We start from the raw sequence: 26,881 nt of genomic DNA, 5'->3' as shown, positions 1-26,881 counted from the left end.
ATTAATTGCCACCACTGTGCCCATCAATTGTCGCCACTGTGCCATAAATTGTCACCACTGTGCCATCAATTGTCACCACTGTGCCATGCCATCAATTGTGACCACTGTGCCACCAATTGTCGCCACTGTGCAAAACGCAGCCACTGTGCCATGCCATAAAACGCAGCCACTGTGCCATACCATCAAACGCAGCCACTGTGCCATGCCATCAAACGCAGCCACTGTGCCATGCCATCAAACGCAGCCACTGTGCCATGCCATCAAACGCAGCCACTGTGCCATGCCATCAAACGCAGCCACTGTGCCATGCCAAACGCATCCACTGTGCCATGCCAAACGCATCCACTGTGCCATGCCATCAAATGCAGCCACTGTGCCATGCCAAACGCATCCACTGTGTCATGCCATCAAACGCAGCCACTGTGCCATACCATCAATTGTCGCCACTGTGCCATGCCATCAATTGTCGCCACTGTGCCATGCCATCAATTGTCGCCACTGTGCCATGCCATCAATTGTCGCCACTGTGCCATGCCATCAATTGTCGCCAAGGTGCCATGCCATCAATTGTCGCCACTGTGCCATCAATTGTCACCACTGTGCCATGCCACCAATTGTCACCACTGTGCCATGCCACCAATTGTCACCACTGTGCCAAACGCAGCCACGCCATCAAACACAGCCACTGTGCCATGCCATCAAATGTAGCCACTGTGCCATGCCATCAAACGCAGCCACTGTGCCATGCCATCAAACGCAGCCACTGTGCCATGCCATCAAACGCAGCCACTGTGCCATGCCATCAAAAGCAGCCACTGTGCCATGCCATCAAAAGCAGCCACTGTGCCATGCCATCAATTGTCGCCACTGTGCCATACCATCAATTGTTGCCACTGTGCCATACCATCAATTGTCGCCACTGTGCCCATCAAAAACCACCCGTTTGCCATCTCAAAAACCGCCAGTTTGCCCCTCAAAAACCGCCAGATTGCTCCCCCCCTCCCCGGCACTTGCCTTTCTCGGGTCAGACATCCTCCCTCCACGCTCCCTCGATGTCTTTTCCCGCGTCCCACCCTCGATGTCGCTTCAGCCAATCAGGTTACCTGTAACCAGTCCCGGTGAACCTGATTGGCTGAGACGCGTGTCAGAGGCACTTCCAAACACCAACAAACTAATGTTATTCAGATGGCCAGCGCTCATCAGGGGGCTGACCATCTGAATAGTGGGCGGCAGTGGCGCCAATGCATGAATCTTAATGTATTGTAGACTTGAGTGACGGCGCAGGAGAGAGGGGGCGGCGCTCCTGCGCCCACTATGGATGCACCGCCGCTGTGTACCGCTCTCCAGCCCTTCAGCGAACAAACTGCCTCCTGATACAGTTGCTTTGCCTTGCTTCCACCTTGGAGAAACGGCTTTTTGGCTGCAATTTTTCCATGAAGACCACTTCTGGTCAGACTTCTCTGGATAGTAGATGGGTTGTACCTGGGCCCCGCTGGTTTGTGCCAGTTCTGTGCTAATGGCACTGCTGGGCATCTTTCATCCGCTGCATTAAGTTTGCTTGGCCAATCACTGCGAAGATGGTGGTCAATATTGCCCATTTTTTTGTGCTTCTTCAAAAGAGCTTGTGACTGGGAAAAAAACATGGGAATCAATCTCACCTTCGCTGAGAACCCTTCACTGGTTGCCAGTAAAAGACAGAATTGCATTTAAAGCACTCTGCCTGACACATAAGTGCATCCATGGGAAGGCTCCGCAATATCTTTGCGACAAGATAGAACCTCACAATTCCAATCGCGTTCTGCGATCCACCGACCAAAATCTGGTCAAGGTACCAAAAACCAAATACAAGTCCAAAGGAGAAAGAAGGTTTGCTTTTCAAGGTCCTAGACTATGGAACGCTTTACCAACCAGCATTCGGTTGGAGGAAAACCACCTGACTTTCAGAAGACGGATTAAAACTCTGCTTTTTTGATGTCATTGAGACACGAACAACTAGCGCCCAGAGGCGATTCAGTTCGCATGTGCCGCGCTTTATAAGTTTTTCATTCATTCATTCATTCAAAAGCACATCTTGAAACTCCAACCTGCTTTGAAATCTTTGTCTGAGAGAGACCACCTGCGGCGGACTCAGTGCTGTCTGTTCCATGTGCTCCTGCTCCCAAGCATCTATAATCCTCCAAAAGTGCAACAACAGGTTAGATGGCAAACAATCAGCTTCTATTGTCAACAAAAATGATGGCCAAATGTGTGCAGCTAGGACAATATTTCACTAGCCAGAGGGGAAATAGTGGTGGTGAGGTGAAAAAAGACTGCCAAATTGAAACAGGTAAATGCTATAATAACAAGCATAGATCCCCCCCCCCCCTGTACTGCAGTAGGTCTTGTAGGATGAGGATATAGTCTATGTTACAGTCATGAAGACATGTAAAACCAGGATTTGGTATGTATAAGGGTACAGTGAAATTTGTCTTATCTTGTCCATGTCACCATTCAGCGTCTAGGCTTCGCTTATCATGGGGAGCATACCCCTGAAGAGGTCTTCAGGGTCTGTGTGCTAAAGGAATAGACCATGGTCCTGGACCTGTATAGCACCCTGTGGCAAACTACACTATACTCTGCCCCAAGTGCCAAGGTGACCACTGAACGCAGTTTCTTGTACCTGAACCAAACATGATAGGTCGACTCTGCTGCAACAGGGTCCGGGTATAATTACCAAGCTGTACTCAAAGATAAATTATCTGCCAACTGTTTGGTGAGCAATGAAGACAGTAAGTAGTCAAATCTTGAAAGACACGTAAGTTTTAGGCGATAAATTGAATCTGGTGTAAAATAGCAGGAAATTCTATAAATTACCTAAGGACATTTGCAAAAAATTTGAGCCTCATGGAATGGGCTGGGGTTATATAGATACACCAGGGAACAGACCCAGCAAAGCTTTTGTCAGTGCTCAACTATGTGAAGTTGCGGCATAAGGTCTATGAAAAAATTCGAGTACTGTACAATAAAGATATAAAAATCACATTTACCAAAATAGTGCCAAAAAATTATCACAAACCCTGAGTTGGTGTCAGAGTGGGCTGGTTAGCTTCTTCTAATGGATAGCCCAAATTACGAACAAGAAGGGTCATGTCCTCATGTTTGGTGCAGAACTTGGTCCGTTCACCACCACTGCGAAAGGTATCATGATGTATCCTCTTCACTCTCTCCACTACTGCCTGTGCCACATCATCAAGAGAAACTTGCTTGGCAAATTCTGTGGCAATCATTGCTGCTATTTCCTTTTGAATAAAAACATAACAATTAAAAGGCATACAGTGTTCATGACTATTATAAAAACTCAAAGCTGCTTCTAGATACTATTAGGGCAACTATTAATGTTACCTGATTAGCTTGTCCAGGCTCGTGTGCGGCTTCCAAAGCCTTGTAAAGACCTTCTGACATCAGCACAAGAAAACCTGTAACTCCATCCAGAGGCTGGCATCCATGGATTTCTGGCTCTGCTGTGATTGGTTTAGATTTGGCTGCACTAAAGACAAGATCACACAGTTACTGAATGTAACTATACATTTCAAACAGTTTAAATACCTAGGTTTATATTGCTTTTTTTTATTAGAAAAGTGTCATATAACGTGAGTACAAGTGAACTATTACATACTTATAGCTCTATTAAAGGAGAAGTGCAGGACTGAAAAAACAAACACACACATATACATACTTACCTGCTGCAAGACGCCCCCCGTTGCCTCAAAGCCCAAGAACTGAGCGACCACATGACTGCTGATCACTCATTTCTCGGGCCCTTCTCTGCTCTGCCCCTCCAGCACTCACTGGAGCATTGTGCAGTAGTGAGGGCGGGATCGACACTGAGTGCCTGAGCCAGCTGTCAGGAATCCAAACCAATAACAAAATAATGTTGGGATCCTCTCAAAGATTGGAGCAGGCCATGACCTCAATTGACAGTGAACCTTAGCCCACTGTTAGCTGACTCTGGGTAATAGGAATGCAGATATAAGTTAACTCCTGTGACCCACATGAGAAGTATGGCCACACACGCTTTGCCCATACTTCTCGTTTATATTCTTATGTTCTGTATACCTTTTCTAATAAAGTTGATATCCAAGCATTTGGCAGAGTGTGATCGTCTCTCAGTCTCAAATAGATCAGCATATGGGTTTATGTATTGAGACTGAAGGGTGGCTGACCCGAAGCAGTGTTTTTAGAATACCTATGGGAAAAGTGCATTTGTAGTTTGGAAAGCTTGTGCCAGAGAGTCTTACAAAGAGTCGGTAACCCACAGATTACTAGAAATGACAAGTGAGTTACAAGTTGGCCAAGTCTGATGAAATGGGAGCTAGGGTAGGTTGCTGTATATTACAATTGTAGGCCAGGTTTAGTTTCCTAAATAGGTAGCAGCTATTTTTTAACAAGTACCCAATGTTTTATTACTTGTTAATATTATTAACTCCCAATCTAAAAGCTTCTGCAATTCCCTATGATGCTTTGCTAAGCAGTGCATGTGCTACGACGGAAAAAAACACAATGTCCCTGTAAAGGTATGAACATTTTTGTCTTTGACATAGCAAAGCAAGATGGGGGTCAGAAAAGTATACTGTGTCATAACTGGTAAAAAAAAAAAAAAAATACTAAATGGCAGTGTGCAATTATGCTGGGAATATTGTGGGCGGCAAGGAATTTGTGAATTTGTAAAGTTTACGGAAAGTCGCAGCTGTCCTATATGCTACGGTTGTTCCTGCAGTGTGCTCTCTGTGAAATTTACAGGTGCTCAGCATACATTACTATTCACCCAAATAGTAAATTTGTTTCGATTCAAAAACCCAACAGTGCTGCAAACAGTATTTTTTTTTCCCATTTTACTATACAAAATGCAGGCTTTGAATGTAGCCCTAAACGGAGTAACTCCACTTTTGTTGAAAAACAAAATTCCACCGTTCTGCAACTTTCAGTGACAGTTCATGGATATCCAGTGTCTTCAGTGACCACCCCCCTCTAGCTAGAATGCCTGCTCACCTCCAAAAGTTGACCCCACCACAGAGTCACACAAGCCTGTAATTTTATCTCTCAGGATGCCTCGGGGAAACCACTCCTTCTCTTGGTGCTCCTGGACAAGTCAGACCTCTTCCCGGGTTGGCACTATGTGGACCCAACTATAGAGTCACAAACATCTGGTGTAATATCTCTCTGGATACCTCAGGAACACAAATTCTCATCTCATTATACCTAGACAGCTCAGACCTCCTCCCAAGATTTCATTTAGTCATGAGTGGCCATATAAAACAAAAGGAAAATCATAGTGCTCTCTGCTAATAACATTTATTAAAACTTAACTCAGGGATAAAATACTCACATACATATGTGAAACACATGCATATCATCAATAATGATGTAAACTGAGAAAACTTCCTAAATGGCAGCGCCTCACACCTGTACGCGTTACGCTCGCCGATGAGCTTCTTCAGCATTTATTTCAATCTATATATTGAATATTTTGTTGATTATATATATATATTTTTTTTTACACAGCCATGTCTAAACCACTGGCAACACAAGTGAGTATTGTGCAGAAAATACTGCGCTAACCAATTGCTAAAACAAAACAAGATAAATAAAGAAGCACAAGTGAGTACACCCCAAGTGAAAATGTCCAAATTGGGCCCAAAGTGTCAATATTTTGTGTGGTCACCATTATTTTCCAGCACTGCTTCAACCCTCTAGGGCATGGAGTTCACCAGAGATTCCTTATCCTACTATTCTCCTTTTCACAAGTACTGGAGCTACAGGGAGTGCACCTTTATGCTGGACATGCACTTACCCCTCACGGTTTGACTTTGCAAAGATCAAGATACTCTACACTTATCTGGAGGAACTTTATAATAGTGTTGAGCCTTCAGTTTAGTGCTGCAGATGACTGTATTGTGACCTGGTTATCAGGTTTAGCCTTACAGGTATTGTTTTTGGGTATAGACCGTAGACCGCTTCCTGACTTCCCCCATGATGTTCTGGGGGGTAGTGGCGATAGGTAGGATAAGCACCTGGTGCTTGGGAAGTTATAGTCTAGTTGAAGTGTTTTTGTACATGTGTATTTTGTTTTAAACGTACAATGGCTCATGCTCCACTGCTGCTCACCGTGTGTCACCTGCTCGACGACTATTAGTCTCTAATTATTTTGGCCAAAGTGACTATGGCATCACGTGATACTATTTCTGTGGTATCCTGGAACATGCGTGGCCTCAACCCCAAGTTTAAGAGGGCGCTTCTTTTTCAATACGTCAAACAATATAGTCGAGCTGTTTTAGTTCTGCAGGAGACACACCTGGTGGGCAGTAAGCTAATGGCTCTGAAAAGGCCATGGGTATAGATAGCTTTTTAATACCTCTTACTCAACGTATGCGAGGGGAGTTTCCATCTTGGTGCATAAGTCTCTCCCGTGTGTCATAGAAGCGGTTCACACGGATCCGCTGGGTAAATTTGTAATACTGGTATTCACGCTATGGCAGCAGAGATAGGTCTTTGCACGTATATATGTGCCGCCGCCGCCCTTTAAGCCCGAAGTTCTGTATACTATACTGGAGAGGATCACCCCCTACTGTCCTGCAAAAATGTTACTACAGGGCGACTTTAATGCCATCCCTTCCCTAGATTTGGATAGACCCTTGCCACCCAAGTCCTTCACCGGGGAGTTGCCAAATTGGGCATTATCTGCAGGTGTAACTGAAGTCTGGAGGTGGAAATTTCCTTCCACTAAAATCTTTTCATTTTTTTCTACCTCTTACAAAACCGCCGCAGAATTGATTATGCTTTTGCTAAACCCTCTATGCTGATGGACATTCTAGACACGTCTTATTTGCCCAGTGGTCCCTCTAATCACAGCCCCCTAAAGATCACCCTGTGCCGACATAGCGGAAACAAACCCCCCTAGCTCCAAGTGGTTACTGGGACTCAAATGAAAGGTCATCCTCTCCTGAGATAGTCTCAGATGCTTTTAAGGCATTCACAAGAGGCCACTGCAACTCAGCCATTAAGGCGGTTAGGGTACAGCAAATAGCATTGGAGAATGGGGTGGAGTTGGCTTCTGACCAATATGGATTGGATCCCTCCGCCTCAAACTTTGATGCGTTGCAGGCATCCAAACGCAGACGTCACCTTCACTTAACAGAGGTTACTAGACTGAAACTGTATCATATGAAGCCAAAGTTCTTTTAACAGGGGGACAGGAATGGCAGGCTGTTGGCAATGAGGTCCTATCACGACACCCCCGAGTACCGTGATTCCTGAACTTGCCTCTCCCACAAGTGAGGCCATCTCTTCCCCAGAGGCCATTTTGCAAGCTTTCCATGACTTATATAGCCACGGGTTTAGACCCAGAGGGGTTAGAATTCCTTCTGGTTGCTCTAGTTGCTCCAATCACCACCGAGGAGGTTCTTGCTGTGATTAACTCCCTGTCCACTGGCATGGCTCCTGGCCCGGATTGGTCTTCCGGTTGATTTCTATGTAGCACATGGCAGAATGTTGGCTCCCCGGCTGGCTGCCCTATTCACTCACTGCCTGGAGCAGGGCTCTCTCCCACCCTCCATGGCACACGCACATGTTATTCTCATTACAAAGACTGATAAAGATCCAAAGTTATGTGCCTCTTATAGACCTATAGCACTTCTTAACAATGACCTCAAAATTCTAACTAAGCTCCTCACTGCTAGACTTAACCCGTTACTTCCCTCCCTCGTAGACCCGGATCAGACCGGTTTCATGACCCACAAGTCTACAGTGGGGATTGAAAGTTTGGGCACCCCAGGTAAAAATTTGTATTAATGTGCATAACGAAGCCAAGGAAACATGGAAAAATCTCCAAAAGGCATCAAATTACAGATTAGACATTCTTATAATATGTCAAAAAAAGTTAGATTTTATTTCCATCATTTACACTTTCAAAATTACAGAAAACAAAAAAATGGCGTCTGCAAAAGTTTGTGCACTCTGCAGAGTTAATATCTTGAACTGCCCCCTTTGCCAAGTATCACAGCTTGTAAACGCTTTTTGTAGCTAGCCAAGAGTCTTTCGATTCTTGTTTGAGGTATCTTTGCCCATTCTTCCTTACAAAAGTCTTCCAGTTCTGTGAGATTTCTGGGCTGTCTGTCACGCACTGCTCTTTTAAGGTCTATCCATAGATTTTCAATTATGTTGAAGTCAGGAGATTGTGAAGGCCATGGTAAAACCTTCAGTTTACGCCTCTTGATGTAATCCCCCGTGGATTTTGAGGTGTGTTTAGGATCATTATTCATTTGTAGAAGCCATCCTTTCTTTAACTTCAGCTTTTTCACAGATGGCATCAAGTTACCATCCAAAATTTGCTGAAATTGTATTGAATCCATTTTTCCTTCTACTCGTGAAATGTTCCTTGTGCCACTGGCTGCAATACAACCCCAAAGCATGATTGATCCACCCCCATGCTTAACAGTTGGACAGAGGTTCTTTTCATCAAATTCTGTGCCCTTTCTTCTCCAAACGTACCTTTGCTCATTCCAGCCAAAAAGTTCTATTTTAACCTCATCGGTCCACAGAACTTGTTTCCAAAATACATCAGGCTTGTCTATATGTTCATTTGCAAAGTTCAAACGCTGATTTTTGTGTTGAGGACGTAGAAGAGGTTTTCTTCTGATGACTTTTCAATGAACACCATATTTGTACAAGTATCTCTTTATAGTGCAATAGTGTACCAGAACTCCAGTGTCTGCCAGATCTTTCTGGAGGGATCGTGCAGTCAAACGTGGGTTTTGAATTGCTTTTCTCACAATTCAGCGAGCTGTTCTGTCTGATATTTTTCTTGGTCTTCCAGATCTTGCTTTAACTTCCACTGTTCCTGATGACTGCCATTTCTTAATAACATTCCGAACAGAGGATATTGACATCTGAAAACGCTTTGCTATCTTCTTTTAGCCTTCTCCAGCTTTGTGAGCGTCAACTATTTTCAGTTTCAGTTTTCTAGACAACTGCTTAGAAGAACCCATGGTGCTGATTGTTGGGGCAAGGTCAGATAAGTCTGGGCATTTAAAATCTTTGAGATTGACATCACCTGGTCTTCCCAGACGATGATTGAGAACAATCCATGACACTGGCAGGTCTCAGCTTTGCAAAGGGGGCAGTGCATGCTATAAATTCTGCAGGGTGTCCAAACTTTTGCATTTTTTTGTTTTTTGTAATTTTGAAAGTGTAAATGATGGAAATAAAATCGAACTTTTTTTGACATATTATAAGAATGTCTAATCTGTAATTTGATGCCTTTTGGAGATTTTTCCATGTTTCCTTGGCTTCGTTATGCACATTGATACAAATTTTTACCTGGGGTGCCCAAACTTTCGATCCCCACTGTACATTTATTAACCTTCGTAGATTGTTCACTAATCTTCATGCACAGCATGACAATCAGGGCACCAGAGAAGTTGCCTCTCTCGATATTGAGAAGGCTTTCGACTCGATAGAGAGGCCTTTCCTGTGGGAGATTCTGCAGAGAATGCGTTTCCCCCTAGTGTTTATTCAATGGTTGCAGACGATATATCGTTCGCTGACGGATGCCATTCGTTTGGGGGGTCATCTGTCTCCTGTTTTTGCTCGCTAGGGGTACTCAGCAGAGCTGTCCTCTCTCTCCGGCCCTTTTTGCCATTGCCATGTAACCAGTGGCTGAGGCACTAAGTGTCTCGCCACACATTAAAAGGACTGCGACTGGCCTGGCTGGAGGGGAGGGTGGCCCTGTACGCACACAACCTCCTCTTTTTTCGAAATGATGCTGGCTCCTCTCTGTGAGGGGCATTGTCAGTCTTAGAAAAATTCTCGGAGGTTACAAGGCTTAGGGTCAATTGGTCAAAGTCGGAATTGCTTGCCATTGATGAGGATGCTGTTAAGAGAGGCTGTGGCTTTTCCAGCGACAATGGGTGGACGAATTTACATACTATGGGGTACATATCTCGAGGAATGTGGCCGACTTCATTCCACTGAACTTGTCCCCAGTAGTCAACTCAGTCAGAGCCAAGCTGAAAGCATAGGAGAATCTTCCTCTGTCCCTGTTGGGTCGTATCAACTTCATCAAAATGGAAATCCTTCCCAAGTTTATATATTTGTTTTTTAACTCCCCTCAATGGATCCCAAGTTGGGATTTTCCCAACTAAATAACAATTTCTCCTCCTTTCTGTGGGGCCCACATCCTCCCTGCTTCAAGTTAACCACTCTAATGTTCCCTTGTTCGCAGGGGGGCCTGGTTTTCCCATACTGCCACAAATATTTCATTGCTGCTTAATTAGTCACTGCATTCTGGTGGCTGGTTCCAGATAGAGCCAACTCGGCCTGGGCCACTGAGGCTGCAGTGCTCCTTTCTGTGGAGGCCTTGTCGAATCTCCTTCTGTGGGGTCCAAAGGCTCCATACCACCTGCCCTCCTCTATTTGTACGACCCTTAGAGCCTGAAAGGAAGGCCTGGCCTGAGAAAAGTATCCTTTGACTGCCTGTGAAAAGTATCCTTTGACTGCAGTATCCCTGAACGCCCCCCTCTGGAACAATCCCAACCTACAGCACTTTTTCGAAATTCCAGACCCTATGGTATGGACCACGTACCATATTAAAGTTCTCTCAGATGTCACCTCAGACCTCTCATTTTTATCCTTTGATCATTTAATATCTCAACACAATGCCCAGCCCTCACACAAATTCAGATATCTACAGTTGTCCAATGCTTTCAGGGCTCAGTTTCCACCAGGCGAGAGGCAGCTGGTGCAATTTGACTTGGAGTGGATTTTGCACCTTCGTGCCATACTCACATGTCCTCTGAGTCTCATCTCCTGAGTTGTCCAGGCTCCATCAGCAATGGGGCCGGGATGTTCCGGAGCTTGATTCCGAGGACTGGGAGGCTACATGAGCCTTCCCATTTAAAATACTTGTTTCCTTGAGAGATCGTCTCATTCAGTACAAAATAGTCCATAGAGCATATCTTACCCCCGCTTCGGTGCACAGGACAAGGTCTTCACTCTCTCCAGACTGCTGGAGAGGTGAACGAACTACAAAGTATATGTATTGTTCCATCCCCAAGAATATGCCGACAGAAACCTGGACACCCCGCTCGTAAAAGAGCTAAAGAAGAAAGCGGGGGCCCCCGGCAGAAGAGAACCAGACGGCAGTGAAGACCGGACCACCCCCCAGCAGAAGGCGACAGAAGCCGAGGCCCCCCGCTCGTAAAAGAGCTAAAGAAGAAAGCGGGGCCCCCGGCAGAAGAGAACCAGATGGCGGTGAAGACCGGGACCACCCCCCCGGCAGAAGGCGACAGAAGCCCGGGGCCACTCGCTCGTAAAAGAGCTAAAGAAGAAAGCGGGGGGGCCCCGGCAGAAGAGAACCAAATGGCGGTAAAGACCGGGACCCCCCCATGACAGAAGATTTCGAAGAAGCCCGGGCCCCCGCTCGTAAAAGAACTAAAGAAGAAAGCGGGGGCCCCGGCAGAACGCCCCCCGAAAGAGCAGAGAAGTCGGAAGAAGACCCCCGGAGCTGACTAATAAATTACTTTAAAAACCTGTGACTAATAAATTACTTTAAAAACCTGTGTAGTGTGTTTTTTTTGTCATTTTTTTCCTCCAGGTGAATGGGTAGGGGTACGATATACCCCATACTCATTCACCTAGGGTGGGGGGGCCGGGATCTAGGGGCCCCCATATTAAAGGGGGCTCCCGGATTCCAATAAGCTCAACGCCCACAGATCCCGACAACCAACGGCCAGGGTTGTCGGGAAGAGGCCCTGTCCTCATCAACATGGGGACAGGGTGCTTTGGGGTGGGGGGGCCGTGTACAAGTCCGCCAGTTAGGTCGCCCTTGTGCTCGGAGGATTGGGTCTAGTTTTGTCGGCTTACAGGGTCAGCACCTTGGGCCGGTGCACCATATTTCCCTTCATCCTTCTAACAAGGGAATTGGTGTTCTTGGTTGCGGTAGCCTCCGCAAGAGAGTTTCAGTATTGGCAATTTTCTTTGTATAGAGCCATACTTAATTATTCTTAAAAGTAGGGTGTCGTTAAATCCTCACCCAGCCTTATTTCCTAGAAGGATCTAGTGTTCATTTGAAACAAGATATTCTTGCCTTCCTTTTTCCAGAACCTTGTTCCGCGGAAGGAAAAGTTATTGCTTTTCTCTCAATAAAGATGAGAGCAGTCAAAAATCTATCTGAAGGTTTCAGATATAGAAAACTAATGTTTTGTTGTGCTGCCAGAAGACCCTAGATGTGGGCAGGCAGTGTTCAGATTGGCTATTAAAATGGTTACACTCTCTCTCAGAGTAAGAAAGGTCAAGACCTATCTGAAGCGGCTGCTCAGATACCGAAAACTGATGTTGTTGCGCTACCAAGAGGCCCCAGGAAAGGCAGGCAGCGTCTAAATCAACTGTTTTCAATGTTGATTCATCAGGTTATTATTCAGGCTTGTGGTTTAAAGAGGGTTTCCCTGTTTCCTTTGGTGTGCACCCTACCAGGATAGTAAGCGCTTCATGCGTGGTGCATTACCAAGCCTTTATGACTCAGATTTGCAAGGCCGCAACTTGGTCGTTGGTGCTTACGTTCACTAATTCCTATCAGGTGAACATAAGACGGCAAGAGGATGCCGCTTTTTGGCGCAGTATGCTGCAGGCAGCATTATAGGTCCTCACGTCTGATGGCGGTCTGCGTTATTTGTGTCTCCCTCCCTTCAGTAAGCATTTATTTGGGACATTCCACTTAGTAATTACTAGACTCTGTGTCCCGTGATGTATGATAAAAAAAATAGGATTTTTATAACAGCTTACCTGTAAAATCCTTTTCTTGGAGTACATCACGGGACACAGAGCTCCCGCCCCTCTTGTTTGGGGATATTGGGACACTTATTGCTTTGCTACAAAAACTGAGGTGCTCCCAGTATGGGAGGGGTTATATAGGGAGGAAACTTCCTGTCTAATTGATTACACCAGTGTCCAGCACCTGACGGTGGAATATAACCCACTTAGTAATTACTAGACTCTGTGTCCCGTGATGTACTCCAAGAAAAGGATTTTACAGATAAGCCGTTATAAAAAAACTATTTTTTTTTCAGTTAATAGAGTTAGGCCTCTTTCACACGGACGGCTGTTCTGCCGCAGTTAAAAGCATGTTTATGTTCTCCTGAAATTCAAGACTTCATGCACAGCGGTCAGCTGCATTTGTACAGTGCAATTAGCTGCGGTTGCGTTTAGCCGCGGTACGACATTGAACGGGGATCCGACTTGGATCCCTGCCAATACCAAGCACTGTGTCTGGTATAAATCTTGAGGGGGAACTCCACGCCAAATTTCAAATAAAAAACTGGCATGGGTTCCCCCTCCAAGAGCATACCAGGCCCTTGGGTCTGCTATGTATTTTAAGGGGAACCCCAAACATGCAACTTTAAGCAATCATGCATCCTTATGCGATTCAGCATTTTTCATGCGATCAAACTTATGCATTTTAAGCACTACAGTGCGGACAAGTACCCTTGTGTGACTAAGGACTCTTGTGTGATCAAGGACTCTTGTGTGATTAAGCACCCTTGTGCGATCCAGCATCTTTATGCAATCAAGCATTTTAATGCGACTTTAGGCATTTCTGTGAAAACAACCCTCTCTATGTGATCAAGTATCCTTGGGTAATCAAGGACTCGGGTGATCAGGCAACCATGTGTGATCCAGCATTTTTATGCACTCAAGCATTTGTATGCGATTCTAGGCATTACTGCAAAAACAAGCCTCCCTGTGTGACCTAATATCCTTGGGTATTCAAAGGATCGGGTTATCAGGCAACTGCTTGTGTGATCCAGCATCTTTATGCAATCAAGCATCTTTATGCGATTTTAGGCATTTCTGTGAAAGCAAGCCTCTCTTGTGTGACCTAATATCCTTGGGTAATCAAGGACTCATGTAATCAGGCAACCTTGTGTGATCCAGCATCTTAATGCAATCAAGCGTTTTTATGCGATTCTAGGCATTTCTGTGCAGGTTAACTTCTCTGTGCAACTTAAGCACTTTAATGTGACCAAGCATCCTTATGCGACTATGTAAAAAACATGTAAAAAAACATGTAAACCCATATGCATTTTCCTGGTAAAGAGGAAGTTATCCTCTGCAGACGTGCTTTTCCACAATCATGCGATATAGCTGTTGTGCGTTGGCAATGTGCACCAGCAACTGTGCATCCCACAGTTATGCATTTGGTTAGCCTGAAGCCAACACCAGGATGAGGACCTTATGGAGGTTTTTCTAGCAACCTATAGAAATCTTTTTTTTTTTTTTAAACCCCAAGGAGGAGACAGAGGCTTTTGGCCATCTAGGCTGAGGGAAGTTATATGCAGCATGAATCTCTGAAAAAAGACTGCAGCTGCAACTCCAGAACTTGTGGGGCTTCTGATAGCTCCTCCTCATTAGGCTGCACCTGTTCCCTGTCCTCTGACAGTGAACCTTCATCCTCTGGTCTTTTAATACCTTTGTTTGAGGATTTAGAGCAGGGAAAGGGGCACGCCCCGGGTTTCTGCTTCATGTGAGGATGCTGCGAATATAGCAGTTAACCTCGTTATAGACCAACAAATGCAATGCAAAAAACTTCCAAACAGATATATGCAGTGGCTGCAATGTTGGGGGAGGCTGCAATGCCTGACAGGGCTGATGGCTCAATCTGTGGGCTGCCTCAAGTCTCTACAGGGGAGGATGGTATCATGCAAGCATGATAAGGGCCACCAGATTCAGGTGGCGATACTCTGGTGCCCTTTAATATTCCTACCCCTGAACCTTTTCCTACGGGGAGACAAAAGTCCTAAGCTTAAAGCAGAGGAACTTAACACAGGTGCATTAACAGCTGAACTTGGTCTAGCAAAAAAAAAAATGCCTGCTAATCTGCACAGCTAGATGCTGAGTAGGCGTCTTAGGTAAGTCTGTATCCAACACACACAAGGTGCTTACGTGCCCCAAGCTGCTGTTTCCCTCTGGCTTTACAGAGCTCTGATGTCTGGGCTTTTTTGAAGGGCCCGCCCTGCGTCTGCACCATGAGTCGGCGAGCACGTGCGCCAGCGGCAACCACATTGTCCCCCCGCCTACAAAGCGCGCCCCCCCTCGCACACGCGCGCGTAGGGAAATGGTGGAGGCGAGGGGAGAGAGAGATCCCCCAAGGAGCACCGTGGACAGAGCCTGAAGCGGAGGAAGTGAGCAGCACAATAGACCGGCTAACACTGAGCTTCCATTCCTGGAGAGCATGGTAAGCGAAACACCAGGTATGTCTCTTTACTGCCTCTAGTGGCGGAAAACAGATAAGACATGCAGCTACTCATGGGATTTTTTTTCCAGCATAGGACTTAGAGGTACCAGCACCCTCAAGGGGAGATCTATGGGTACTACAGCCATCCTGTCTCAACAGACATAGTGGTTTCTTTGCCCAGGCACACATGCATTACAGGCAAGACCCAATAGCCCCTTATGGAAGACCTCCTGTCGAACCAAGTTCCGTAGGTACTTCCCCTTACCTTCCACGCCGCAGGGTTTGCTAAGGCAGAAGACCCAATATTCACCCTTCACCGTGGGTATTGTCTAAGACCTTCAGGGACCAGGGTCCATGGGCAGGATCACCACTCCCCTGGACCTATACAGCACCCTGCCAGAAAAAACATTTGGTCCTTGAAACTGACCAAAAGTACTGGAACCCAGGATCCAGCCCTCCGCAGAGAGGCATTATAGGCTAAACCTCGTTCTTCGTACCGAGGCCCGTGTACCGTCCACTTTGGCTATGAAGCACCTTGGACGGATCCGGTCTTTTTCAGCTTGACTTAGCCCCAAAGGACCCATAAGCACAGCTTTCTTCAAATGTGACCAACACCTAAGACACTGGTGAAAAAACTGAGGTGCTCCCAGTATGGGAGGGGTATATAGGGAGGAAACGTTCTGTCTAATTGATTACACCAGTGTCCAGCACCTGAAGGTGGAAAATAACCCACTTAGTAATTACTAGACTCTGTGTTCCGTGATGTACGATAAAGAAAGCCGCCCCATCTTTACACTATGAAGATAAGGGGCCAGATTCACGATGGACTTACAACGGCGTATCTCCACGTACACCGCCGTAAGTCCGAATGCGAGCCGTCGTATCTATGCGCCTGATTCTTAGAATCAGTTATGCATAGATTTGGCCAAGATACGATTGATTTACATAAGACACGCCCACCTCTTCCACATTTGAATTAGGCGGGCTTACGCCGGCCAATTTACGCTACGCTGCCGCAACTTACGGAGCTAGTGCTTTGTGAATACTGCACTTGCCCGTCTAAGTTGCGGAGGCGTAGCGTAAATAGGATACGCTACGCCGGAGCAAAGATACACGCTCCTATCTGAATCTGGCCCAAGAAGTGCAGAAGGCGTAGTCCAAATCAGTACCATAGATACAGTACAAAGAGAGTTGTCACCCTTGGATAGAAAGTATGTCAATGGCAGGGTCACCTGTTGAAAACAAACTAAAAGAAAAAAAAGCCCAAAAAAGAAAACCACCCATCTAAGGGCTGGTAAGCTGCATCATTTTCCTTTATAACAATGTTTACTTAGGAGTCCTATTATACATGTGACAGTTTGTACTCTTAGTATGAACAATAAAAAACAAAATGCACAGTGAATTTTCTCTCACCTCAGCAATTCCATGTCATTGAAGTTATATTTTACTTTATAATCTCCAATCCTGCGGGTACTTGCTTGGCCACCAATTACACCTGCCTGTTTTATCTTGGCTGTGTCCAACCCTAAAAGTTAAACAACAACATTTGTTAACAGTACTTACACACTGAAAATTACATACAGAAAAATATTATTATAGCTACAAGTTAAGTCCAAAGGAAATGTGTATTTGATTTTGAAAGCATTTGGAACACCAAGATTATTTATATACAGCTAGGTCCATATACATGTTTTGGCCAGGTGTGGGCTACGCCTTCGTTATTTATCAAATAAGCAGGTAAAAGGTCTGGAGTTGATTTTAAAGTGTGGTGTTTGCATTTGGAATCTTTTGCTGTGAACCTACATCATGCGCTCAAAGGAGCTGTCCATGCAAGTGAAACAGGCCATTGTACGGCTTCAAAAACTAAACGAATACATCAGAGAGATGGCAGCAACGTTAAGAGTGACCAAATCAACAGTTTGGTACATTTTGAGGAAAGAAGAACGCACTGGTGAGCTCAGCAACATAAAAATGCATAGACGTACACGTTAGACAACAGTGATGGATGATTATTGCAGGATCCTCTCTATGGTAAAGAAAAACCCATTCACAACATCCAGGAAAAGACCACTCTCCAGGAGGTGGGTGTATTCTTGTCAAAGTCTACAATCAAGAGAAGACCTCACCTTACAGAGGGTTCATCACAAGGTGAAAACCATTCATAAGCCTGAAGAATAGAAAAGCCTGATTAGACTTAGCCAAAAAACATCTAAAAAAGCCAGACCAGTTCTGGAAAAGCATTCTTTGGACAGATGAAACCAAGGATTAATCTGTACCAGAATGACAGTAAAAAAAAAGTGTGGAGAGGGCTCGGAATAGCTCATGATCCAAAGCACACAACGTCCTCTGTAAAACATGGTGGAGGCAGTGTGATGGCATGAGCATGCATGGCTTCAGTGGCACTGGGTCATTGGTGTTATTGATGATGTGACAGAAGACAGAAGCAGCCAGATGAATTCTGCATTGTTTAGAGATATCCTGTCAGTCCAGATTCTGCCAAATGGAGCAAAGCTGATTGGATGGTGGTTCACAGTACAGATGTAAAAATTATCTAAAACACACTGCAAAAAGCGACCCAGGAGCCTTTAAAGGAAAAGATGTGGATTTTTCTGCAATGGCTGGGTCAATTACCTGATCTCAACCCAATTGAGCATGCATTTCACTTGCTGAAGGCAAACCTAAAGGCAGAAAGACCCACAAACAAAGAACTAAAGACAGCTGCAGTTAGAGCCTGGCAAAGCACCAAAAAGGAGGAAACCCAGTCTTTAGTAATCTCCATGGGTTTCAGCAGTGGCCGCTGGTGCTCAAAATTTTTGGAGGGGCGCAAGCGAAAAAAAAAAGCCTCACTGTGCCTATCAAATGCAGCCACTGTGCCATCAACTGTTACCACTGTGTCATGCCATCAAACGCAACCACTGTGCTATGCCATCAAATGTAGTCACTGTGCCATGCCATCAAACGCAGCCACTGTGCCATCAATTGTCACCACTGTGCCATACCATCAAACGCAGCCACTGTGCCATCAATTGTCACCACTGTGCCATGCCATCAAACGCAGTCATTGTGCCATGCCATCAAATACAGCCACTGTGCCATCAATTGTCACCACTGTGCCATGCCATCAAACGCAGCCACTGTGCCATCAATTGTCGCCACTGTGCCCTTTAATAGTCGCCACTGTGCCCATTGATGCCACTGTGCCCTTTAATCGGTTAACGACCGCCCACTGTATATATACGGTTGCTGCCACAACCGAGATATTCATCTCTTCAGTGAGCGGTCCTGTCAACGATAACGGCGGTCTCCGCGGCGGATTTGCCGCAAGATCGCCGTTATCGGTGGCGGGAGAGGGCCCCCCCTCCCGCGCCCTCCGCCGCTTACCGGAGCCGTCGGTAGCGGCGGAGGCGATCGGGTCCTTTTAGCTGCTGTGTGGGGATGCGAGTGAGGGCAAGATGGCCCCCACCCATCCCCATAGCATTGCTGGGCGGAAGTGACGTCAAAACATCAGTCCCGCCCAGCGTTTTAAAGAGACATTTTTTTGTTGTCATTTTTTCAAATGACAACATTTCCATATTTTTTTTTTTTCATTTATGTCTAAATATGAGATCTGAGGTCTTTTTGACCCCAGATCTCATATTTAAGAGGACCTGTCATGCTTCTATTACAAGGGATGTTTACATTCCTTGTAATAGGAATAAAAGTGATACATTTTTTTTTTTTATTTCAGTGTTAAAAACTATAAAATAAATAAAAATAAATAAGAGAAAACCCCCAAAAAAATTTTTTAAAGCGCCCCGTCGAGCTCGCACGCAGAAGCGAACGCATACGCGAGTAGCGCCCGCATATGAAAACGGTGTTCAAACCACACAAGTGATGTATCGCCACGATCGTTAGAGCGAGAGCAATAATTCTAGCCCTAGACCTCCTCTGTAGCTCAAAAAATGAAACCTATAGAATTTTTTAAATGTCGCCTATGGAGATTTTTAAGGGTAAAAGTTTGACGCAATGCCACGAGCGAGCGCAATTTTTAAGCGTGACATGTTGGGTATCATTTTACTCGGCGTAACATTATCTTTCACAATATATAAAAAAATTGGGGCAAATTTATTGTTGTCTTATTTTTTAATTCAAAAAAGTGAATTTTTCCAAAAAAAGTGCCCTTGTAAGACCGCTGCGCAGATACGGTGTGACAAAAAGTATTGCAATGACCGCCATTTTATTCTCTAGTGTGTTAGAAAAAAATATATATAATGTTTGGGGGTTTTAAGTAATTTTCTAGCAAAAAAAAACTGTTTTAGTCTTGTAAACACCAAATCTAAAAAAACACCTTCTGTCCTTAAGTGGTTAATAGTCGCCACTGTGCCCATTGATGCCACTGTGCCCATTGTCGCCACTGTGCCCTGTAAAATGCCCCCCCCCCCTGTTTTAAGCCGAAACAGCACTGCATTTCATGTCACTCAGGGTCTCATTTCAATAATCACTGCGATACGCGATGACAGTAATCAGTACTGATATAGGCAACTGGTCAACAAGTATATGGTAAGTGTGCAGCGCTTTAAATTCCAAAAGGACAAACCAGGAACAAAAGTTCAATATGCAGGGAATAAGGAGACCCGTCACCAGCACCCGACAATACAGCTGCCTACCACAAACCAGGAACAAAAGTTCAATATGCAGAGAATAAGGAGACCCGTCACCAGCCCCCGACAATACAGCTGCCTACCCCATGTATTGGACCCTCATCACAAAGCTCACATCAGCTTAAAGCGGAGGTTCACCCAAAAAATTATTTTTTAACATTACATTCAGCCGAGTTGTCCTAATGACAATCGGCTGTTTTTTTTCCCCCCGTACATACCGTATTTTCACCGCCGCTTTCCGGGTATGTCTTCTGCGGGACTGGGCGTTCCTAATTGATTGACAGGCTTCCGACCGTCGCATACTGCGCGTCACGAGTTGCCGAAAGAAGCCGAACGTCGGTGCGCAGGTGCCGTATAGAGCCGACTCGCAGTCCGGCTTCTTTCGGCAACTCGTGACGCGCTGTATGCGACGGTCGGAAGCCTGTCAATCAATTAGCAACGCCCAGTTCCGCAGAAGACATACCCGGAAGCGGCGGTGAAAATACAGTATGTACGGGGGAAAAAATAAAAAAAACAGCCGATTGTCATTAGGACAACTCGGCTGAATGTAATGTTAAAAATGTATTTTTGGGTGAACCCCCGCTTTAAATAAAGTAAACTCAGGTAAGAAGGAAGCCCATCAATCTTCATACACTTAGTGGCAGCAGACCAGATAGTGGTTGCAGCAAACCTGGATGCGACTCTCCTTGTTCAAAAATTACCCTCCAGCGGTAATCACCGAATATGTCATCCCATGCAGACAAATGGAGATAAACCGCATTGTGCAGTACATCAAAACAGTATTTATTCAGATAAAAACGATTGAAATTGCACTCGCTTTGCTGACAAACAAAAGCAAGCTCTGTTTGTATGTATACAGGCTCTCCCCACCAGAAAAATAGCCGTCCGTGTCCCAGCATGCAGTAGCATTACGTTGCCGACTTCTCCCTACGTCGTTTCGTGGGAGAATCACGTCGTCAGGGGCATGGCTAAACGGACGCTCGAGCAGTTCATATATGTTGGACACAGTGATTGATATGCAGGAAATGGGATATGAAAGGAAGAAATTAGTAGGTGTTGGCGCCTACCTATGTGAAAATATATGTACTATCCTGTGACATAAATACTTATATAAATAATAAATAATAATAATAATAATAAGTGTTAATAATGATAAACCCACACTTCTATGAGTGCACGTGTGGTGCTTACATAAATCACAAATGCATTAATAAAAAATAAATACGGACATATAAAATAAATGATAAATAAATAATGAATATAATAATTAGTCCATATAAGCTTGAAGTGCTGAATATTGAATTAAATACTTTGTGCTGCAATCAAAAAAGTGCTGTATATTTCATGCAAAGTGCTGCATGTCACTCTTAGTATCTATTGCTGTGTTCCACTCTGTGCCCCCTTCATCCGTGCTCTGATGTGGCCCGCACTCACCAGATCATGTCCCCCTCCTGGGGTAGAAAGCATTCACAGTGTATGCCCTGTGCTGCACTCAAATAGTGTGATACCGTAATACATTTTGAACTTTATTAATTGAAACTCTAGGTACTCACATTTGGCAATATAAAAACAAGCGTTGTAAATAAAACCACGGAAGTGTGTGTAGACTGCGTCTATCCGCTCGACCGGTTTCGTCGTAGTGACGTCGCCTGGAGCGTGCGGACCGTCACACCCACTTCCCTTTTATTGTTAATGTCTTCCCATTGCGTCGTAGCTGCGGCCGCCATCTTCCCTGTGGTTATGAGCACCGAAGACCTCCCACTCAACCCATTCATTTGGGCAGACGCAATGTGAATTACTTCCAAAACATAATAAGATATTCACCACATGTACAGAAACTGTAACCTCACTTTTCATTATTAATTACCAGTCCGTTTTTCATTTTCATGTTTCATTCTTATCTTTACTATGATCCATCATATTATAATTCAAAGTGAGGTTACAGTTTCTGTACATGTGGTACATATCTTATTATGTTTTGGAAGTAATTCACATTGTGTCTGCCCAAATGAATAAGGGTTACTAAATTGGACTTCAGTCTGCAAATCTCACCAAACATGGCGCCCGACAATAGGCATCCAAGTGGGAGGTCTTCGGTCCTCATAACCACAGGGAAGATGGCGGCCACAGCTACGACGCAATGGGAAGACATTAACAATAAAAGGGAAGTGGGTGTGACGGTCCGCACGCTCCAGACGACGTCACTACGACTAAACCGGTCGAGCGGATAGACGCAGTCTACACACACTTCCGTGGTTTTATTTACAACGCTTGTTTTTATATTGCCAAATGTGAGTACCTAGAGTTTCAATTAATAAAGTTCAAAATTGATTACGGTATCACACTATTTGGGAACTTTCTTCTCTTTGTACATGAACCTAAACTGGAAAGAGTCACACAGGGGAATAAGGATTTGCCAGAGTGCAGCACAGGGCATACACTGTGAATGCTTTCTACCCCAGGAGGGGGACATGATCTGGTGAGTGCGGGCCACATCAGAGCATGGATGAAGGGGGCACAGAGTGGAACACAGCAATAGATACTAAGAGTGACACCCAGCATTTTGCATGAAATATACAGCACTTTTTTGATTGCAGCACAAAGTATTTAATACAATATTCAGCACTTCAAGCTTATATGGACTAATTATTATATTCATTATTTATTTATCATTTATTTTATATGTCTGTATTTACTTTTACACTTTTTTTGCACACGTGCACTCATAGAAGTGTGGGTTTATCATCATTACCACTTATTATTATTTATATAAGTATTTATGTCACAGGATAGCACATATATTTTCACATAGGTAGGCGCCAGCACCTACTAATTTCTTCCTTTCATTTCATATCCCACTTCAGTGGAATACACAGGTAGGGGCAGCCACCTCAGCAATTTTCTTCCTCTTTTACAGTACATACAGATATATGTACTAGGTTCTTTCTTGCAGCACGCATTTATATTACTCTTTCTTGCAGCATATATTTTTTTTAAACATTTTCCGTTGCACGGTTTGATTTTTCATTTCTAGGAAATGGGATGTGCTCCAAATACAGGAATGTTCCAAAAGTACTATAAATACACTATGGCATAATAAAACGCTAGTATATAATATATAGTAATTGTAAAGGCTCTTTATAAAAAAAAAAAAATGTTATACTCGGACACTGCGCCATCTTGTGGATTGAGGGAAATTACATTCAACCATATGAACAAACACATGAATACAAATGTATAAAATTGGATTTTCACATACAAAATTTTAATAACATTTAAAAATAAAAATAATTTATTTAATAGCAAACTACCTAAAAGGAATGGGATGTTTCAGCGTCAACCCATTAAACCATTCATCATGAATTACTGATGAATGCATTAACATCCCATTCCACGTTCATACCGTGAGGATTGTAAGTTCTGGCCTTATAGATCCATTGGGTCTCCAATTTGGACACCCATCTGGTCATATGGCTACTTCTCCAGTTTCCCATAAATTTATCAATGCCCAAAAAATAGGATTTTTGTACTCACAGTAAAACGGTGACGGACACAGCAGTAAACTTGACAAAGTGGGTATTAGCCTTCATTCAGGAGTGACTAGGCAGAAACTTGTAGAAAGTGTTAAACACATCACACACAGAACAGTACCGCCCAGGGGGCCCTCTCTCTGCATTTTGCAGCTCAGTTCGTCAAAAAGCAGTACAAAGTGGCTAAGAAGACTGTAATAATGAATGTAGCAACATATAGAAGCCAGGTATGTTTGTAAATGTAACAACTTACTATAGATATTTTTGGAAAAAAAAAGAATAAAAAAAAAAAAAAAAGCAGTACAAACTCAAAACGGAGGGGTGGGTGCCGTGTCTGTCCATGAACTCAGAGAAAAGGATTTTACGGTGAGTACAAAAATCCTATATTCTCTTTCGTTCATGGAAAGACACAGCAGTAATCTTGACAAAGTGGGATGTCCCAAATCAATGTAAAAAAACGAGGGGTGGGAACAGCATTAAAACAAACTTCACCCCAAAACAAAAACAGAGCTCCTCAACGGAGGAGTTGTAACTCTAAACAGCCACCTGCAAAACTTTGCGGCCGAAAGAAGAATACTAAGATGCACTCACATCAACCGTGTAGAATTTTTTGAAAGTGTGAACAGACGTCCAAGTCGCCGCCTTACACACCTGGAAAACAGGCGCTTGAAAGCCCAAGAGGCACCTATTGCCCTGGTCGAATGCACTGTGACAGGAAAGGGGGCGCCTGACCATTTATGATGTAAGCCAGAATCACAATCTGTCAGATCCACCTCGAGATGGTGGCCGACGAGACCGCCAGGCCCTTCTTGGGACCAGCCACTGAAACAAACAGTGAGTCTGACCTTCGGAACGGAGCGGTAGCAGCCAAGTATACTCTCAAAGCTCGGACAACGTCCAAGGAATGCAACGCCGCCTCTTTAGGATGCGATGGACGAAGACACAAGGATCGAAGTACAATGTCCTCATTGAGATGGAAGGCCGCAACGACCTTAGGAAGAAAAGAAGGCTGCGGACGCAGCACCACCTTAATCTTGTGGAAGACCAGATAGGGAGCCTTGCATGACAAGGCTGCCAGCTCAGAAACCCGTCTAACTGACGTAACAGCCACCAAAAAAAAAACTTTCTGAGAAAGTGTCAACAAGGGAATCTCCCTAATGTTTTCAAAGGGGGGTTTCTGAAGCACCAAGAGGACCAAGTTCAGGTCCCACAAAGGTAGTGGAGGACAGACCGGAGGGGCCACTTGCCGAACCCCCTGCACAAACATACTCACCAGAGAGTGAGCCGCCAGGGGTCGTTGGGAAAAAAAGATAGGGCAGAAATTTGCCCCTTAATCGTACTTAAGGCAAGCTTTTGGTCCACCCCCCGCTGTAAGAACAGCAGGACTCTGGAAACCGAATAAGTACGTGGATTCCACCTCATTTCCTCACAGATGGATATGTAGGCCTTTCAAGTGCGATCGTAAATCTTCCTAGAGGATAACTTCTGAGCCCTCCTCATGGTAGAAATCACTGAGTCCGACAGGCCTCGGTCTCTTAGCACCTGGCTTTCAATAGCCATGCCGTTAAAGCCAGTGACTGAAAAGCAGGATGAAGTATGGGACCTTGTGACAGCAGGTCCTCTCTCAGCGGTAGATAAGGAACATCTGCTACTAGACGCATTAGGTCGGCGTACCAAGGACGCTGATGCCAATCCGGACCAATTAGAATCATTGGAATCTCCTCTGCCTCCACTCTGCGAAGCAGATGAGGAAGGAGCTTCAGGGGAGGGAAGGCATAGATTAGCTGATACTGACCCCACGGTGCCACTAACGCATCCATCGCGTCTACCCATGGGTCTCTTGACCACCCGCAAACCTTAATACCTTCCGATTGAGTCGAGAAGCCAGGAGATCTACGTCCGGCTCGCCCCATCTTTGGCAAAGGAGCTGAAACACATCCGGGTGCAGAGACCATTCTCCTTGATCCAGCATCTGGCGACTCAAGTATTCCGCCTGCCAGTTTTCCACGCCCTGAATGTATACGGCCGACACGCTCCTTTCTGCCCACCTCAGGATGCAAGCGACCTCCAGCGCTGCAGCCAAGCTTCTTGTTCCTCCTTGATGGTTGACATAAGCCACCGCTGTGTGTGCGTTGTCCGACTGGATCCTGACTGGATGGCCCTGTAGCCTCTGAGACCACATGGAGAGGTAAAGCCAGATCGCCCGAAGTTCCAGGACATTGATTGGCAGGTGGGATTTCCTCCGGAGTCCAGCGACCCAGGGCCGACTGAATACACCCCAGACTCCCCCCAACCGGCAAGGCTGGCGTCCATCGTGATCACCATCCAGTGAAAATGAAGGAACGATTTCCAGGACAGAAGTTCCGGTGATGTCAGCCACCAAACCAGGGAGGTCCTGACTAGGTGGCTTACCCAGATTTGACAATCCAGGGACGATGGGCACTTGTCCCATCTGGACAGAATTTCCTTCTGCAACACTCGAGTGTTAAATTGAGCATACGGTACCGCCTCGAAGGAGGCTACCATGAGACCCAGGACTCGCATGCAAAAGTGGAGTGACGACCATCTTTGGGATGTCAGCTGCCGCACCGCAGCCCGAAAGGTCTGCAATTTTTCCCCACGGAGAAAAACTTTTGCCTCTGAGGAGTCCAGAATCAACCCCAGATACATTAGGCATTGAGTCGGCACTAATACTGACTTATGAGTGTAAAGCACCCAACCAAAGTCTCGGAGGGTCTGACAGGTTGTAGCCACGTTCAGCTCTAATTCTGAGCTTGAAGTGGCCCTCAGAAGATCGTCCAAGTAGCCCACGATAGCAATGCCATGATGTCTTAGTAGGGCCAGAATCGGGGCGAGCACCTTGGTGCCGATGCCAGGCCAAAGGGGAGAGCCACAAATTGGTAGTGGTCTTCCCCAACCGCAAAGCGCAGACATCTCTGATGCTTGTTGCATATGGGGACAAGCAAGTATGCATCCTTGATGTCAAAGGACGCCAGAAAATCCCCCAGATAGAGGGCAGCGACAACAGAGTATTGGCTCCATGGAATTCCATCAGAGCACCTGCTTTAATTGCCAGAGGATCTCTTGTTTGGGATACAAACTGCTGTAGTTTGTTGTTGAACCTGGATGCCAGTAGGTCAACCTCTGGCCATCCCCAACGTTGGCAAATTTATTGGAACACCTCTTGGTGTAAAGACCATTCCCCGGGCAGATCTGGTGGCGGCTGTGATAATCTGCCTTCCAGTTCTCTACTCCCAGAATATGGACTGACGATATGATTGACACATATCTTTCAGCCCAGGCAAGTAAGTAGTTCACCTCTTTCAGAGCTGAACGACTCCTGGTGATTTATATAGGCCACTGCAGTGGCATTGTCAGACTGGACCCTGATAGGGTAGTCCTGAAGCTCTACCGTCCAGGAGTTTAGGGCCAGACGTACTGCCCGT

At 45.2% G+C, this 26,881-nt stretch overlaps 1 protein-coding gene across 1 annotated transcript in view; it reads right to left on the bottom strand.

Annotated features, from left to right (window-relative positions):
• The window catches only part of TAB1 (TGF-beta activated kinase 1 (MAP3K7) binding protein 1), a 130,127-nt gene that overhangs the window by 19,723 nt on the left and 83,523 nt on the right, over nucleotides 1-26,881 (bottom strand). Inside the window, exons 7-9 of the mRNA XM_040359502.1 lie at nucleotides 16,679-16,790; nucleotides 3,382-3,526; nucleotides 3,056-3,278 (exon numbers count right to left, since the gene is read on the bottom strand). Of these exons, the coding sequence (XP_040215436.1) occupies nucleotides 3,056-3,278; nucleotides 3,382-3,526; nucleotides 16,679-16,790 (480 nt within the window). The remainder of the gene's footprint in view (nucleotides 1-3,055; nucleotides 3,279-3,381; nucleotides 3,527-16,678; nucleotides 16,791-26,881) is intronic.

This window comes from Rana temporaria, chromosome 7 (assembly GCF_905171775.1).
Source record: "Rana temporaria chromosome 7, aRanTem1.1, whole genome shotgun sequence".
Taxonomy (NCBI): domain Eukaryota; kingdom Metazoa; phylum Chordata; class Amphibia; order Anura; family Ranidae; genus Rana; species Rana temporaria.
This window is presented reverse-complemented; position numbering and strand designations above follow the sequence as displayed.